General features: G+C 42.8%; 1 protein-coding gene across 1 annotated transcript in view; it reads left to right on the top strand.

Annotated features, from left to right (window-relative positions):
- Window positions 1–2,639: 2,639 nt before the first annotated feature.
- BRWD1 (bromodomain and WD repeat domain containing 1) overlaps window positions 2,640–18,975 on the top strand; it is a 120,696-nt gene continuing 104,360 nt past the window's right edge. The window contains 8 exon segments of the mRNA XM_075073889.1: window positions 2,640–3,071; window positions 3,223–3,281; window positions 3,436–3,465; window positions 3,636–3,695; window positions 7,923–8,073; window positions 11,027–11,125; window positions 11,823–11,983; window positions 13,953–14,174. Coding sequence (XP_074929990.1) covers window positions 3,014–3,071; window positions 3,223–3,281; window positions 3,436–3,465; window positions 3,636–3,695; window positions 7,923–8,073; window positions 11,027–11,125; window positions 11,823–11,983; window positions 13,953–14,174 — 840 coding nt within the window. The 5' untranslated portion in view covers window positions 2,640–3,013.

The raw sequence follows: 18,975 nt of genomic DNA, 5'->3' as shown, positions 1-18,975 counted from the left end.
AAGCCAAGAAGGAGGAAGTATCATTGTCAATCACAAATGGATATGTTTATAACAAAAACAATCCCAGTACTAAAATAAAAGATAGAATTGAGAATTGCAGAATTTTTTTATGGCTGTGATATTTCCATTTCTGTCACTGAGAATCAACTTTTCAAGTAATGACCAGCTGCCTAAGGCCAAGCTCCAAAGCACCCAATCAAAAGTAGGTGGTAGGTGAACTGTTAGATGTGGTTACAGATGGCTTGAGGGTGGGAGCACACAAAAAATTACATGGAAAAGAATTTGTTAATACCGGGTGCCTGGAATAATGTGCGTAGATAAGGAAAACTATGGTTTATCAGCAGCCGATACTGGAAGCAATAAGAAGAATGAAATGTAGTGTGCTATCCTGGCAAGAGAAGCCAAAAAAACAGCAGATAATATTCACCCAAGAATTCTGAAGGAACTCAAATATTAAATTGCAGAACTACTAATTAGTATGTAACCTAGCACCTCAATCAGCTTCTGTACAGGATGAGTGGTGGATAGCTACCATAATGCTGAGTTTTAAAAAATGCTCCAGAGGTGATCCTGGCAATTACAGACCTGTGCACCTAACTTCAGTTCCAGGTAAATTGACTGAAACTACAGTAAAGAACACAATTATCAGACACATAGATAGCACACTGTTGGAGAAGACTAAACATAGTTTTTGTAAAGGGAAATCGTGCCCCACCAATGTATTAGAATTTCTGAGGGGTTCAACTAATGTGGATGATGTTTATTAATGGAAGAAGTACGGGGAATAAACAGGAAGAACTAGAAATGCTAGTGAATAAACACAACTATGATACAGTTAGCATCACAGAGACTTGGTGAGATAATACATGACTGGGTATAGAAAGGGGTACAGCTTGCTTAGGAAGGAAAGGCAGGGGTGGACCAGGTGTTTTTTAAACTAACATAATTATCCAAAGCACAGGACTTGGTGGTGATGGGAGACTTGAACTACCCAGACATCTGTTGGGAAAATAATACAGCAGGGCACAGATAATCCAACACATTTTTCGCATGCATTGGAGATTATTTTTTTTTTATTTCAGAAGGTGGAGATAGTAACTTGGGGAAAAGCTGTTCTAGATTTGATTTTGACAAATCAGGTTGAGCATTTGAAAGTGGAAGACAAGTTAGATGAAAGTGATCATGAAATGATGCCGTTCATGATTCTAAGGAACGGTAGGAGAAAAAAACACAACAAAGATAATGGATTTCAACATGGGTGGTGGGTGGCTCTCCCTTTTGGGGAGGCTAGCCCCCGGCTCCACCCCTTCGGTGGGAGTTAGGTTATCTAAATACCTTTTATGATCTGGACTAAAGTACACTGTGATGGAGGGTGAGTGCAAGCAGCCTGATGGAAATACAAAAACATTTTTGGATACTTATGGGGAATTGTGTGTTGTTGGTAACTCTAACTCAGGCAGCAAAACAAAGCTCACATCCCTTGCATAGGCCTTAAAATATCTCAGGCTTTCCACATCCAAACCTTATTTGTAAATTCCATATGAAACTAAATGCATAGTGACAGACTTCAGAGTAGCAGCCGTGTTAGTCTGTATCCGCAAAAAGAAGAGGAGTCCTTGTGGCACCTTAGAGGCTAACAAATTTATTTGAGCATAAGCTTTCATGGGCTACAGCCCACTTCATCAGATACAAACAATGGAGCTACATATAGTACAAAGATATATATATATATACACAGAGAATATTAAAAGGTGCAAGTTGCCATAACTCTTACGATATCTGTCTTTGTACTATATGTTCCATTCTATGCATCTAATGAAGTGAGCTGTAGCCCACAAAAGCTTATGCCCAAATAAATTTGTTAGTCTCTAAGGTGCCACAAGTACTTCTGTTCTTTTTAAAGGCATACTGTTGCAAGTGAAAACCAGCACAATAATGGACAGTGACCTGAACATGTTTGCAAGGCAAAATGACAGGGGTAGTTAGAAACCCTTTGGGCTCTTGGCTGGGAACCCAGCCCAGGGAAGCGCTTGGCCCATCTTGAGTTCTGGGAATCTTCAAGCGAGAAGCAGCCTGGGAGCAACACTGCGATGGGCAGGTCAGTGAAAGACCCAGGGCAGTGGTTTGGCACCGGCGGTTCCTGTCCTGGTTCCAGGGGGCAGGGTTGGTCCCGCAGGTGGGAGCGCTCAGGGGACCCACAACAAGGAGCCTGGTTTAACACGGGGCGAGGGGAGGTGCCGTTGTCGCGCGCTCTGTCACAGGAGCGCAGGGGGTAGCAGAGCCCTCGGGGAGGAGACGCGCGTTGCCCCGGCTTGGGTCGCCACCGCTCGCTCTTCCCCGCCCCGGGGGAGCCCGGCCGGTCCGCGCTGCACTAGCCGGCGCTGCCCTCCCATCAGCCTCCCGAGACCAGCAGGCACCGCCAGCCCAGGCCTGCAGATAGCGGCGCTACGCCTGCCCGCCATCACCAGCCCACTCTGGCCCCCGCTGCAGCCCAACAGCTTCCCCAGGCCAGCACCAGGCGGCCGCATGCGCATCTCCCCAGGCCCCGTCCCCTTCGCCAACGTGCACACGCACTCTCAACGTCTCGTCACGGCTTTGCTCCCTACATCCCCCTCCGCGGCCGGATCTCGAACCCCCGCAGCCCCAGCGGCGATCGCCACCTCCCCCCACTAGCTACAGCACCGGCAGGCCCCGGGCTGCTTTTTACCCCAGAAGGGTTCAGAGACGAATATAAACACTCCCCTCACCGCCGCCCCGCGTCTCCCCGGCTAGGGACTATTTTTTCACACACCCCCCCCCCGGGCGGAGACAGCAGCCTGGGCACTGCGACGGGTCGCTCCGCGGCAATGGCGGCCGGGCCGAGGCTGAGATAGAGCGAGGGAGGGGAGGCGGGGGAAACTAGCTCGCGGTGGGGGAGGTGCTGATAGGACTATGCCGAGCAGGGCCCTGCCCGCGCCAAGCGCTGCCTGAGCCCGTTTCCTGCCTGGACAGTAGCAGCGGGGCCGCCCCTGACATGGCCGAGCCCTCGGTCCCCTCCTCCGGCGGCGGCTCCCTGCCGCTCATTGAATCAGGTAACAGCGGAGCGCGTGAGGGAGCCGGCCGGGCGCCGCCGGTTCCTGCTGCTCCCCGCCGCCGCCATCTTCCCGGTCATGATTATGAATTACATTCGCTGAGGGGCTTCCCCGGCCCCGCGTTCATCGCTCTCCCCCGTCTCTCTTGCAGAGCTCTACTTCCTTGTCGCCCGCTTCCTGACCACCGGGCCCTGCCGCAGAGCGGCGGAGGTGAGTAGAGCCCGGCAGCGCCGCGCGCACCGGCCGCCAAGGGCTCCGGTGCCTGACCCCGAGCCCTGTGCCGCTGCGGCGGCCGCTGAAGAGACGGCGAGGTTTGGTTCCCCCTCCCTAACTCGTGTGCATCTGTTTCTTCCTTCCCCTGCAGGTGCTGGTGCAGGAGCTGGAGCAGCACCAGGTCTGTGTGTGAAACTCTCTCTGCTGCCGCCTTTCCCCCCTCTCCTATCCTCTTACCTTTTTCCTCTAAGTCATTCATCTCCTTAAAAAACAAAACCCCGCATTGTTTTGAATTTGATCTCCCCACTCTTCTCCTTTTAATCACTCATTTTTGTTTCTTTTTCAATTTAGTTGCTTCCTAAAAGGTTGGATTGGGAAGGAAATGAGCATTATAGAAGTTATGAAGATTTGGTGAGATTTAAAAAAAACAACGTTGAATTAGAATAATAATGTTAATATTAGATCCTCCATTTAATAAAATAACAGCCGTTACATTTCATTATTTTTGTATTTCACTCTAGGTCTGGGAGGAAACAAGGCTGATTTTTAGAAGGGGTATTAGACTACTTTACCTTCAACTAATAAACAAAAACATAAGGGCTTGGGGTGTTTTTATTTGGAGGATATTGTTATGCAGGATAGGTGGGGCTTGGGGTTGTGTCATTTGCCCTTGTGCCTGCCTCCCTATGGGGTAGAGCCAATCTGTTACGAGGTTTCATTTCTGTGTTTCACTAGGAGACTTGTTAAGCAGGTTTTGATTGGATGGTATTTATTTTTTATTTGGTTTCCTACATCTGCTGCTTTCAACAGATTAGGAAACAAAATCACTGATACAGAAATTGGGGGTGGGGATTTGTAATGCTGTCTTTCAGATTTACTGGCCATAGTGTGTTCTGACTAATCAAAATGTTCCGAAAGATGCCCTTTGGCTCGCGGCTGCACAACTTGTGCCAAATTAATTGCACTAAATGTATTTGCAACAATTTCAGAGTAGAGATGTAACTGTTCCTGGTGTTCTATCTTACTGTTTCTAAAATACTACATGATAACATGTGGTTATGTGGGTACAAACTAAAGGGAGGACAGCATCAATAAGAAGTCTGTAGTTCACTTTATTTATATTACTTTTAAAAAATGCTTGGAGTAGTTTGTTCCAAGTAATAAACCAGCCTCTGAATTGTTCTGCTAATCTTTAGAGTTTTACGATCAAATTCTGTTTTTTCCATACTTTGACAGAGTAAAGTGGTATGTGACTGAAGGTATGGGGAAAGAGTGAAATTGACTACACACACTTAAAAAAATGTGAAAAATGTAGTTGTAGATTAAAAACAAAAAGGTAGCCACAAATGTAATTTTGAATTTGACAGTTCCCTTATATGAGCAAATGTATGTAGGACTGCTTTAAATCAGTACACTGAAGGACCAATCCTGCTCACTTTATATGCATGAAGTCAATAGGATTACTTTCCAAGATCTAGCCTAAATTTTAGGTTAGCACAGAAAGTTTTCTTGTGAAGGATGTTACATAGGCCCCGATTCTTCTGCAGTTGTGGTGCTGGCATGTTCCTATGCTGAGTCTCATTGACTTTGGGGCTTCATGCATCTGTCTGTGCATGTGACTTCCTAGGATTGGAGCCTTTGTGTGAGTCTCCCTCCTCCCCTGGAAAAAAAAAAATCCCTATCTGTGCTGTTAATGGTTTAGGTTATCAAAATTTCTGCTTTTTAACATTTTTTTTGCTTTGCCATTTATGCTGTGTAGATACTTTTAATTGTCTAAGTGTAAAAATAGGCTAATCAGTTTCATTCTTTTAGGTTTGGGTTTCAAGGACAGCTGGCAAACATTTAAGGCCCCAAACCTGCAATGTTGAGCATTTGGGTGTATTCCATCTCAGACCAAGTAGTCATTACAGAATCTGAGCCTGGGCTTAAATAACTGCTGTCATGAAAACTCAAAACCAACCATTTTTAAAAAAAATCTTTTAGTAGGCTTTTAAGAACTTTCTTTAACAAGACTTATATTGGATATAAATTACACAAAGATAGTATCTTTTTATAAACTGTATTTCATAAATATACTTGAAGGGGAAAATTTAAGCTTTCTACTTTGAAGCATCTTGGTCACTACTCTCGTATTTCTTTAGAGGATGTGGCAAACATTCTTCAATAAATGATGCAAAGATTTAAGTATACTTATTGATCTACCAAATATTGTTTAGCAATCAGTCTTAGTAATAATTACTGTATTATACGTTCAGATATGTTTCAGTGTGTAATAACACTGACTCTTTCACTAAATTCATATCTCAAGTTTTCAGATATTGAAAGTAATGCATAACTTTATTTCAGTGTATGATTAATCACATTTTCTTTTCAGGCCAAAACCAGTATAAATGTTATGGTTTTAGAATTTTAAAATGACACTACTTACAATATTGGATTTTTTAAGCTAAATTAATGTCACTGACTGTCACTAATAATAGTAAAAATCCCATTTAGTTGTCCTGTTTAAATTCTGCTTAATACTTGTATTTATGTCAGTTATGTCACCTTAACATTAAGTGAGTTCCATTTTCAGATTCTTAGTACTGCAGTATTTGGGTCTTAAACACTGCTGGGGGTTTCTTAAAATTTCAGTGTAAATAATCATTTTTATTTTTAAATTACGGAAAATTTTCTATTGGTCCATATATAGATTGAAAACTTAACTTTAAGGCAGGGATAGGCAACCTTTGGCACGTGGCCCACCAGGGTAAGCACCCTGGCAGGCTGGGCTGGTTTGTTTACCTGCTGTGTCTGCAGGTTCGGCCGATTGCGGCTCCCACTGGCTGCAGTTTGCCACTCCAGGGCAGTGGGGGCTGTGGGAAGCAGCACAGGCTAAGGGATGTGCTGTCCGCTGTCCCCCGGCGCCACTCTTGGCCTGGAGCGGTGAACCGTGACCAGTGGGAGCTGCGATCGGCTGAACCTGCAGAGGCGGCAGATAAACAAACCGGCCTGGCCTGCCAGGGGGCTTACCCTGGCAGGCTGCGTGCCAAAAGTTGCCGATCCCTGCTTTAAGGTAATTTGGGTGTAATTTAAGTTGTTTGGCCTTTTTAAATATACAGAAGTCAAGGCACCGGTTTTGGTCACATACTCTCACAACTATAAGGGTATGGCTACATTAGAAATTTCAAAGCGCTGCCCCGGCAGTGCTGCGGGAGCGCTGCCCTGGCAGTGCTGCAAAGTGTGAGTGTAGTCAGAGCCGCAGCGCTGGGAGAGAGCTCTCCCAGCGCTGCTTGTAAACCACATCCCTTATGGGTGTAGCGTGCAGCGCTGGGAGCCGCGCTCACAGCGCTGCCGCCCTGATTACACTGACACTTTACAGCGCTGCATCTTGCAGCGCTCAGGGGGGTGTTTTTTCACAGCCCTGAGCGCGAAAGTTGCAGCGCTGTAAAGTGCCAGTGTAGCCAAGCCCTAACTCATCTCCCATGTGCATATGAAACGTATGCAGATTAAGGCAAGTATTTGCCAAACGAGTGTACAGCAATAGTGTGTGGGGGGTCTGATTTTTACTTTTGTGGTTATGGGGCAGCTGCGCCTCAAGTTAAGGTTGACTTATTGAGATTCTGATATTTTTATCTTATGGGAACACTAATTCATACTTATAAACAAAAATTTGGCCAATTTGTGGAGTCTGTGGAAATCCTAACTTTAAATATGTGATTCTTACCCAAGTAGTTTGTCAGTCATGAAGTTGTATGTATGTTTTTTGCAGTGAACTTGGAAAAAATGAAAATATGAGAAATGCGCATATTTTGGTTGCAAGATGCTGTGTTTGTGTATACTTGGATTCTAAATTAAGTATATCTGAAAATCCTTTGTGATTGGATAAAGGACATGATCTTATTCCCCTAAGATATCAGTGGAAGCTTTGGAAGGTTTGCCATTGAGTTCAGTGAGAGTAGGATTGTTTGCTGCATTTTGTAGTTTCCTTGAAGAATCCAATGCTCTTTCCAAAGGAGCTAGGTAGATGACTTAAGCCTTAAGTGATGTTAGTGGACTACAACTTTCTAGTTTATACAACTCTTAGTCAACATTGCCAATTATGTTAATTTGTCTCTTGCGTTTGACCATAACATAATTTTTTCGGTCATACAGTAGATAAAAAACGAGTCAAGGAGCCTTAGTATTTTTGTGGAGTGTTGGTTGAATCAGACAAAAAAAAAAGTGAGCATGAGACATGATTATATCATGTAGAATTGAAACACTGAAATTTGTGTGCATCTGGAGCAAAGTGGTGATGTTACTTGTGCTAAAGCTTTACTCTTAACTGTTGTAAAAACATTTTTTGTGGAAAATGCTGAATATGAGAGGGTGCTCCCATCTTAGCCATTTGTGTGAAGTCCTGTATTTTCCATAGTAAGATACGGATGTATAGTGGGTCTCTCTACAACAGCTTTCCCATTCCTGGGTAATTTTTAAATTATTAAAGTTTAAAGTTTTAAAATTCACTACTGTAAAGATCAGAGTTTATATAGCTGATTCTGCTCTATGAATTATAAATATTTAGGCACTTCTAAATGTTAATGTAAATACTGACATACATAGAATCATCTAGTCGAGATATGCCATATATTTGTTTTAAACTTAAATTCTTATCAGGTCTTATCCAACAAACATGTGGCTCCAGATCATTTGTTGCAAATTTGCAAGCGTATTGGCCCTATACTGGATAAAGAGATTCCACCCAGCATTTCAAGAGTGAATTCCTTACTTGGTGCAGGGAGGCAGTCGTTGCTACGTACAGCGAAAGGTATTGTTTTATTTTTAATTACTTAAATTTTTGCAATGCAGTTGGGGGGCGGGAAGCCTCTCCAGTGGTCTGAGTGCTATTACTATGTATTAAAAGTAAACCCTGCAAATTTTCCAAGACTAAGAGGGGGACTGAAACAACCCTGGCTGCCAATATTAGCTATCGGCACACAAATAATCTGCAGTCAGCTCACTCCTGCTGCTCTGAAGATCAACAGATTTCAGCTATTTTGGACGAAGAATGGGGACAATGAATTGCAAAATTCAGACCCCTGATAGAGAGTACTCCCTTAGCAGCTCCCTTTGTTTAATTTAGACTAAGAATGTTCTTGTTTGAGCACCACCTCTGACCACAGTCATAGGGAATATCTTTGAGAAAGGGATGGGCTTGAATAGAAAGGGCGCAAGTCAGTTAGGGTTTTACAGGTCAAAAACAACAGACAGACTTCACCCATAATCCAATAGAGAGAGAATGCAGATACCTCTCACCCTGTCCACCTAGTACTTTCCAAATATGTTGCCCAGTGCTTGAATAGGGGCACAGCTGAGGGCTAGCTTGCTGATGCTCAATCCAGATAAAGTGGAAGTGATGTTAGTAGAATATGGGGAAGCAACTGGAAGATAAGTCAGTGATTTGTATGAGTGCCTTTACTCTGGGTATGTACCTGCTGTTTGTTATGAGTCTTTTGAATACTGTTGGATTCCCAGCTGCTATCAATGACCAGGACAGCTTTTTTCATTTGCACTTGACCAGGAGTTGACAGTTTCTTTGACCTACACTTTGCTAATTTGATCCATGCTTTTGTTGTTGCAACAATTTAATCTTGAGGTATGCTATGCATGGAGGTATGCGTGAAACTTCACTTAAGACAGCCTCTTTAGTTTCTGAGCAGATTAAGGTATAGTTCCATCACAAAAAATGTAAAAATAAACACTTGGTGATTATTGCTAGACTGTGAATGTCAGATGATGAATGTTTAATTTTTGAGCAATGGTTGCACAATTGTTTCAGAGAGACTGGCAATTTACTTTTCTTACAGAAAGTCATGACAGTCTCTCTTTCAAAGAGGAGGGACGTGTAGCTGCCATCCAATGGAGGTAGCCAGAACTAATCAAGCTATCTATGACTGAACAGATCCACTGATTGAAAATTTGTGGGTGTTATGGAAGAGGCAAAGAAACCGTCTGCTCAGTCATGACAAGACGTTTTAAAAAAACACTACCTTTTGCTACCTATCAGACTGGCGCGAGACTACTGTCACCAGTGCTCTATCTGTCTTTAATCCCACTTTAGTTGTTGATGGGTCATTGGTAAACATAGTGACCTGTGAGAACAAAGTGGGGGAAGAGAGAGCCTAAAAGCCACTTAAGCAGTAGTTGAGGACAAAATATAAAACTCAACCCAAACCCTTCTTAGAGTAGTTTTTAATGGGAGTAATATTCTCCCTTGGAGCCGTTTGGAGATGCTTTGGTTTCTTGTGCCTTTGTATACCATCAAGAGGTTCCTAGCTTCAGCTGAGGTCCATTCCAATCTCAATTTGTGGAGATACCTCTTTGAGTATCTGCATCAGATCATGATGGGGTTTTGCAGTATATCAAGGCACTCTGTACACAAATGCCAGTCCCTTTTTGACTCTGCTTGTGGATCTCGAGGGATAACGTGGTAGTGATCCATTTTTTGGAGTAGGAGGGCTCCTGCACTTTGTGTTTGATAGAAATGGCTCACTATATATAAGACCACCAATTGTGCCAAAACCAGTCCAGCAGAGTCTTCCCATTCACATTTTAGTAATACATGTGAAGTCAGTGGCCTCATTTCTGATCGTGGATAGTTGACAGTAATGCTAGGCTGATGATTAAGTAATCCGTAAGACCTTCAGGTTTTTCTAGTGTATTTATATGTGAGAAATTCTGTGGGGGTTGTATTATTTTTTTAACTGAAAAAACATTTTATGATGTGGAACTATTTTAGTGGATGGCACTGCGTTTCCCAGTTACCTCTTTTCTGCATTTCACTAGCTCCACAGTGAATGAGGCAGTGACTTTGCATTTGTTGTGAATCAGACTTGCTGCCATTTCAGCACTCGACCTGTTAAAATTAATAACTTTTAATATTGGGGAAAGTCTCCCTCTCTTCTTGCAGTCAAACAGCTGACCTGTTGGCACAAATTTATAAATAATTAAATAAAAGCCACCTTTGGACAGAAAACAGTCCTATACAATTTCAGCCTAAAAGGTGACAATGTTGGAAAGCTACTCACATATAACATTTAAAAAAGTGTTTCTTATGGTGATATTGGATGGACAGAGTGCAGTTCTTTGAGGGGGAACTTCTTATTTTAAATAAATCTTAAAGTGCTTTCATTTTTTTTTTTTTGAAAAAGGGACCCATAATGCTTTTCAAGAATAGCCTAGACATATGTGATCTTATTTTTATTATCTGTAAACTGCCATGAAGACAAATGTTGTTAAAAATATATTTTGCAAAAAAACTTTATATGTTGACTTCAAATAGCCAGAGTTATTTTGTTGCTTTATCACAACATCAATAATGCAAATAAAAACTCAATTAGTAAATCATTTACTGTATAAATGTAGCATCTGTATTTTGTGAAGAAATGAGTATGTTGGTATTTCACAAATAATTGAAGTCCTCTGAGCCTTTGGAGCAAGTGACTGTGTGTGTCATTATCAAACCTCCCTTGCCAGGACAGTATTGTAACCTGTCTTAAAAATAGGCTTTCAGACTGTTGTTGGAAAGTTTTAGGTTGAGAGGTTCTGAGCTCCTTCAGCTCTTATTAAATTTAATAATGCGGTACAAGGCCCTTTGGCAGGCTTATTCATTACTGTTTTTGCTAAACTTTCTAATGGATTTCAGAACAGTAGCATTTGTTTCACTTTCTGAATTGTGCTCTTATGGGTAACTTCCTGTGCAACTAACATTGATGTCAAAGATTGCAGGAACACTGTTTGGAAGGGCTCTGCTTTAGCTGCTCTTCGTAGAGGAAGACCTCCTGAAATTCCTGTAAACTATGGCCCTCCACCAAATCTTGGTACGTAGATGATAAAATCACTTCTAACTTCAGTGTGATATGTTTTTCTTGACACTTATATTCTCTGTGCTTCTCTTCATATAAATAGTAATGGAAATTGCATTTAAGAACCAGCTCTAAAAGTTTACCTGTAGAATTTCGTTTTACTTCAGTGGGGCTCTGCATGAGCATAGGGGTCCACCCATATAGAATTCATTGGAGGAGTAAGATGTTAGATTCTAAACGAAAGTCTTTCTGCTTTAAAAAACCCAGTGTACTAATAAGCAAAGAGAGATACTTATGGTATCTGCAAGTCAAGGGAGTGTTTGGTAAAAAGGACTCTATTGTTTATGAAAGTACATGGCAAAGTGTGAAGTAGAAGATGCTGTCTTTGTGTAAAAAAAAAAAAAAACAAACAAACAAAAAAAACCCCTACTTTATTTGAGGTGAGAATAAATTAAAAAGCTGCTCCACTTCTTTGTAACATAAACCCACAAACACAGAATAAACTTTGGAGTTCTGTACACAAGCTAGAGAGTCACTTTACTAAATCCAGTAATCTATTGGTTATGGAAGCAAGACAGAGTGGCTATCTACAGAGGACCTGTTTTTTTAATCATCATCTGAGCCCTCTAGAAATAAGTTTTAAACATGACTTTTCACAGAACGATTTTTTTTTGTACTTGTATTCTTTAATCTATTTGTATTTCTGTTTTAGTGGAAGTAAATCGTGCAAAACAATTAACTGGGTGTGCGACATACAGAACATCATTTCCAGGAAGTATGTATCAGCACATAAGGATGCATAGGCGGATTCTTGGCCATCTCTCTGCAGTCTACTGTGTTGCATTTGATAGGACTGGACACAGAATATTTACTGTGAGTTGATGCTGTGAATGCTGGGTCTTCTAGAACTATTTCTAATTGGATATTGGAAAGTGGCTTTTAAATGCTCAGTATTTATGCCTGAAATATTCAGACTTCAAAATTTAAAGTTTAGAAATAAAGCTAAGTAGCTCCTGCACTTCATTTGGGTGAACTGTTGGGCATGTGTGTGGAGGGGAGCATTTTTGAACTCTTAGCCGTTATTGCTTATTAGGTACTGATATCTACATACATGCTTTTTCTCTGATACATTTCTGTGTTTTGGGTGTTGCATGTTTGTGAATAGTGGAAAAGGTGGCTGGTTTTATGGTGTAGAGCTTTTGTTTAACTGCCATTATATTGTGGATTTGGTAATGGAGAGAAAATTAACAAAAAGACAGGTTATTTTGATGTCATTTCAAATGTCTTCTGCTTGTGTTTTGATGTAAAAACTGCTGTTATCTATTTGGATGAAACTAGGTACTATGAACTTCAGAGTAAGCCAAAATAACAAGGGATCACTTCTGTTTTATCAAACAAGCTGAAACTAACTTTTTTCCACTTAGGGCTAGATTAACAGAAGGATTTAATCAGCTAAAAGAGAAGTTAGATTCAACATTTAGGCACCACTGAGATCCTCAAAACCTCTGCTCAGCTGGTGTCTAAAATTCTCCAGTGTCTCTGAGTTCCCACCAGCAGTGTTCCCTAAAGGCCTAGGTTTCTGCTAATGAGTATGCACACACTCCAGGTGCCTCTCTCATGTTTAAGCCCCAGCAGAGTCTTCAGGCTGGGTGTTGCCCCACTTGTGAGGCTTCATCCAGTTGTTGTTCTCAGAGCATGCTAGAATACTCTGTCGATGCTGGGAGGGAATGATGGCGTGGGTGGAGAGGGAGGCAGCCTCTCTTATCATCTTTATTCCAGTGTCTAGAGCACTCCTGTGCATGTGGGAGTTCCTTGTTTGTTTCTCTCCTATACCTGATGTGGCAAAGAAATTTGAACTTGGATTTCCTACCTCTCAGGTGGGTACCATAGTTCTTGGATTATACATCAGACCCTCGCTAGAATGCGTGTCTTTATAGTGTGAATACGGTTTTAGCGGGGGACCATGCATGAATCCCAAATTTAATTACCTTCATTGGAATCCATAGTAACGTGGTCCCTGCTATAACGCGGTCCCCATGTTAACGCAGGACCGCACATGGATCTAAAACCCCGTGTTCTAGCGGCAGTCTGATGTACTCATTTTTTCTGTGTTTAGGTCAGTGAATATTTAATTATTTAGGCACAGTGGAATAGCCTCAACAGGAGAGATTGAGACCAACACCAAAATATTCTATAGTCCAGTGGGTAGGGCTCTCACCTGAGAGGTGGGAAATCCAAGTTCAAGTCCCTACTCCACTTTAGGCAGAGGGGGAAATTGAGTCTTCCACACCCCAGGTGAGTGCTCTAACCACTGGGCTAAAAGTTGGAGGCTGCTTCCTCCTCCCTCCCTTTTCCCCTGGTTGTTTCTTGAAAAAAACAGCTTATGCACCTAACTCCAGGTGAAGGTTCATGGGTGAGAATCCCAAGCAGAGAGAGATGCCTAATTCGATGAAAGGGGTGGAGTTAAGTTCACATCCTTCTCGGTATTTCCTACTGGTTAATTTAAGATGTTCTCCACTGTGTGCTGGTTTTTGTGGATTCCATTTTTAAGTGCTTAATTCTCCCCTTGTTTTATATAAGCTGACTAGGTACCTAATTCAGGGCTGTGGATTCCGAAGGATGACAAAGTGCCGACATCTTTTTGTGACTTGAGCCACTATGCAATATGACTAAATTTTAGATTCCATAAACACCAATAGCATAAGCTGAGTTTAATAGAAAATCTTAATTTTCCAGACTCGGAATGGATTTCATCATCTTTAAAGACAAAACCGAAGCAGATAGTATCTTGAGTATGTATAAACTTGAACTTATGCCAGGTTCTGTAACCCTTTTTTCTTAGGGTTCAGATGATTGCTTGGTGAAAATTTGGTCAACTCGCAATGGCCGGTTGCTCGCCACACTACGAGGTCATTCAGCCGAGATTTCTGATATGGCTGTGAATTATGAAAACACTATGATTGCAGCTGGAAGCTGTGATAAAACGATCAGGGTATGGTGTCTGAGAACTTGTGCACCAGTTGCTGTGCTTCAGGGACACACGGGATCGATTACATCTTTACAGGTATATTTCTAATTAATAGGCATGTCTATCCTTCGTCTTATAGCTTTGTGTTATCAACATCTAATAGCACACAAGCATTAAAACATACTAATACCATAATGATGTTTAGTTTTTTATGCCTCTAAAATCATTGTAATAAACATTGACAGTTTTAGTGTAAAACAGAAGATAACGTGTTTTGTTTGATCTTCTGGTTTTATTTCGCTGTTAGTAAGAATTGTAGTATTGGATAAAAATCTGGTATCTTATTTTGACAAATGTATATAAGTGAAAAGTGTTGTCCAAATAGAAGCAAACAGCAATACGGTAAAAAACAACATTCAGGAGTCAGATTTATTTTGCTGTTCTCTTTCCTCAGCTTGATTGATGCACCCTACACTTCTAACTAGCTAGAATTTTGGCTGATAGTAGTGTTTTAAAAAAAAAAACAAAACAAAACAAAAAAACAAACAAACATGCAGTGCTTAAATATTGTGAAGGTCTTGACTTGAGGAAAGTACATATAAATATTTTCTTAAGTGTTCCAGCAAATTGAAGTGCAAGACATGTTAAAAATCAAAGAAAGAAGTTTAGACATTAAACACTTAACTTTCAGCAAGTTCAGGTGTTGTGAAGAGAGGAAGCCAGTCACAACCCCATGTAGCTCTCAAATCACAGAATTCCATTTATAAAAAAAGCAAACTCGAAGGCACTAGGCTGACTAAACCTATAAACAAAATCTGAAATAAATTGGACAAAAAATATAGGCCTGATTTATCATCAAAACTTAGGTCAACAAAGCTACGGCATTCAGGGGTGTGGAAAAATCTGCACCTGAGCACCATAGCTGTGCCAACCTAATCCCTGGGGTAGACATAGCTAGGTCAACAAAAAAGAGTTCTTACATTGACCTAGCTACTGCTGCTTTGGAAGTTGGAGTTATTATAGTGACAGGAAAAACCCATTCCATAACTGTAGTCTGTGTCTATGCTACAGGGTTAGAGTGGCATAGTATTACCAGATTTGCCCGTTACTTTGGGGTATGCTCATTTATTAGGGTTACTCTTCTTGCGAGGGGGGGTTTCTGTAATTCTATCAATGTACTGCTTTTGTCACTTATGTTCTTATACGGAGCTCTACTTCTCCCTTCTGCAAGTTCCCTCCCAATGGAGCTACCCTGCAGGACCGACGTTCCCCAGGGCTGGCTTTTTCTAGCCCTACAATTAGATGAACGAACACACACAAAAATTAACAGAGCGTGTCTAAGGGTATGTCTACACTATGGGATTATTCCGATTTTTTACAGAAACCAATTTTTGGAAAAAGATTCTATAAAGTCGAGTGCACGCGGCCACACTAAGCACATTAATTTGGCGGTGTGCGTCCATGTACCAAGGCTAGTGTCAATTTCCAGAGCGTTGCACTGTGGGTAGCTATCCCATAATTCCTGCAATCTTCCCCCCATTGGAATTCTGGGTTGAGATCCCAATGCATGATGGGCAAAAACAGTGTCGCGTGTGATTCTGGGTAAATGTCGTCAGTCAATCCTCCCTCCGTGAAAGCAACATCAGACAATCATTTCGCGCCCTTTTCCCTGGATTGCCCAGGCAGATGCCATAGCACGGCAACCATGGAGCCCGTTCAGCCTCTTTTCACTGTCACCGTATGTCTACTGGATGCTGCTGGCAGATGCGGTACTGCAGTGCTACACAGCAGCATCCCCTTGCCTTTTGCAAGTTAGCAAAGATGGTTACTATCTCTACTGTACCGTCTGCTGCTTTGCAAGTTGACAATGACAGTTACCAGTCAAACTCTACCATCGCTGCTTTCATGGGCGCTCCTGGCTGGCCTCGGTGAGGTCGGTCGGGGGCGCATGAACAAAAATGGGAATGACTCCCCAGGTCATTCTCCTCTTCAAGTTTTGTCTAATGAGAGTCAGTCCTGCCTAGAATATCAGGCAAGCCTACTAAAGAACCAGAGAGGCAACTGACCGCTCTGCGTCAGAGCCCCAGACATCCTGCAGAAATGATGAGCTGCTTGCCATTCTAGGGGATGCCCCTACAACAACCCCACCCATTGCTTCCCTCCTCCCCCACCCCTCCTGGGCCACCGTGGCAGTTATCCTCCCATTTGTGTCATGAAGTAATAAAGAATGCATGAATAAGAAACAACACTGACTTTATTGCCTCTGCAAGCAGAGATCAAAGCTGGGAGGGGAGGACAGCCTCCAGCTGCTACGATATTCCAGGCAGGAGTGACTCTCCATTAGACAAAGCTTAAAGAAAAGAATGACCTGGAGCCATTCCAATTTTTGCCCAAGTGCTCTTGGCTGACCTCACCGAGGCCAGCCAGGAGCACCTGGAGCCATTCCAATTTTTGCCCAGGTTCTCTTGGCTGACCTCACCGAGGCCAGCCAGGAGCACTGACGGGACGACGATGACGGATATCAGTCATACTGCACCGTCTGCCGTCCGCAAGGGAAGGGAAGGGAAGGGAATGCTGCTGTGTAGAGCTGCAGCACAGTAGACACACAGTGACACTGAAAAAAGGCAAGAAATGATTTTTTTTCCCTTTGCTTTCACGGAGGGAGTGAGGGGGCAACGACATATACCCTGAACCACCCACAACAATATTTTTGACCCTTCAGGCTTTGGGAGCTCAACCAAGAATTCAAATGGTTTTCAGAGAGTGCGGGAACTGTGGGATAGCTACAGTTGTCAGTCGCCCTGCCCTCCGTGAGCATCCATTTCATTCTTTGGCTTTCTGGTACACTTGTCTCAGCTCCTTAAGTTTCAGCACTGTGTCAAGTCCCTGTTGTGGCCTCTGTCCATCATGGCCTTGGAGATTTTTTCAAATGTTTTGGCATTTCGTCTTTTGGAACGGAGCTCTGATAGAACAGATTCATCTCCCCATGCAGAGATCGGATTCAGTATCTCCTGTACGGTCCTTGCTGGAGCTCTTTTTTTGATTCTGGGACTGCATGGTCACCTATGCTGATCAGCTCCACGCTGGGCAAACAGGAAATGAAATTCAAAAGTTTGCTAGGCTTTTCCTGCCTACCTGGCCAGTGCATCCGAGTTCAGATCGCTGTCCAGAGCGGTCACAATGGTGCACTGTGGGATAGCTCCCAGAGGCCAATACTGTCGAATTGCAGTTACACTAACCCTAATTTGAAATGGCAATACTGATTTCAGAGTTACTCCCCTCGTTGGGGTGGAGTACAGATATCGATATTAAGAGCCCTTTATATCGAAGTAAAGGACTTCGTTGTGTAGACGGGTGCAGGGTTAATTCGGTTTAATGCTGCTAAATTTGAGATAAACTTGTAGTGTAGACCAGACCTGAGAGGACTGGATTAATCGGCACTCCCAAACTAACTGATTTTATGTCACTGGACTCAGTAGGCTGGGTCAAGCAGCATTTCCAAGCTGTCACCCTCATAGGCCCTTGGATTCAGCAGGCTAGGTTGAACAGCACCTCCAGGCTGTCACCCTCAAATCCCATGGGCCCTGCACCGGAATAGAGTACACCTGAACAAGCTGGATCGAGCAGCACTTTCAGTCTGCCACCCTTATATGCCCCTGGACTCAGCAGACTCATATGTCCCATTTTCATTCCCTTTACATTCCACTTTCACATTACAATTGTTCTGGTAGTAACCCACCCGATGAGCAAACCCCACAGGATCTTTGTGCACTGCAGGGATCTTTATTTTAGGTATGAGGAGCATTGCTGCAGAGGAAATGAAGAAGCCAAAAAAACACCTGTGAGAGGGGGGAGAGAGAAGCAACCAGCTTAACCATGAAAGTTATTTATTGCCAGGTAATTATAGGGGAGCCAAAAAACCAAAACATTAATATTAAATCTAACTTACATTTAATTATAAAAGGTTTAGAAAACTATAACTGATCTCGCAAGTCAGGGTCAGAAGGCTATATCAAGGTCTCGTCACTCCATGAAGCTTGAATTGATTGGGGTTCCCAGGTGGTGGTGGTAGCTGAGGGATCGAAGTGCTAGAGACAGGCAGAGCCCCCAGCACGATCAGTCAGGAGAAGATGAAGTCCCAATGGAACTGATGCAGATTTTGGATCCAGGCATTAAAACACTTACTTGAGTATGAGTAGGAGTTTTTGTAGAGGAAGAACAGTGGTTCAAGTGAGAACACTAGATTTGTTTATGGGTGAACTGATGGCTCATGGGAATACACCTCTACCCTGATATAACGCGACCTGACATAACACAAATTCAGATATAACGCGGTAAAGCAGCGCTCTGGGGTGGACGGGGCTGCGTGCTCTGGCGCATCAAAGCAAGTTCGATATAACGCGGTTTCACCCATAACGCGATAAGATTTTTTTTGGCTCCCGAGGACAGCGTTATATCGGGGTAGAGGTGTATACCAAAGTTTTGTTCAGGCTAGACAATAGGAGCTGATCATTCCTGCAATGGGCGGTGTTCTTTTCAGGGAGCTCCCAATGCAATTAGGCAGGCAGCTTCAGTATTTTGGAGACCAGTAAAGGATTTATTACTAGAACTGGTCTGATAACTACTGAGCTGGGTATGTGCAGGTGTGGGTTCATTAACATCTGGAGCAGAGATCCCCTATGATGCAGTGCTTTTCTGGTCCCATGGTTCAGTTGTGGTTCTTGCCTTGGAATCTCTGTTCTCTATTCTGTATGCTAATGGAGATGCCTCCCTGTCCCATCTTTGATGCAGATGAGGCTAGGGGAGTTTCCTTAATCCTGTCACCCTTGTCCAGAGGCATTTAGGTGTCTCCCCCACTGCCTTTTTGTTGCTTTTTGTAAGTCTTTCTTCTGATCGG

This window comes from Chelonoidis abingdonii, chromosome 1 (genome assembly GCF_003597395.2).
Source record: "Chelonoidis abingdonii isolate Lonesome George chromosome 1, CheloAbing_2.0, whole genome shotgun sequence".
Classification (NCBI taxonomy): Eukaryota; Metazoa; Chordata; order Testudines; family Testudinidae; genus Chelonoidis; species Chelonoidis abingdonii.
This window is presented reverse-complemented; position numbering and strand designations above follow the sequence as displayed.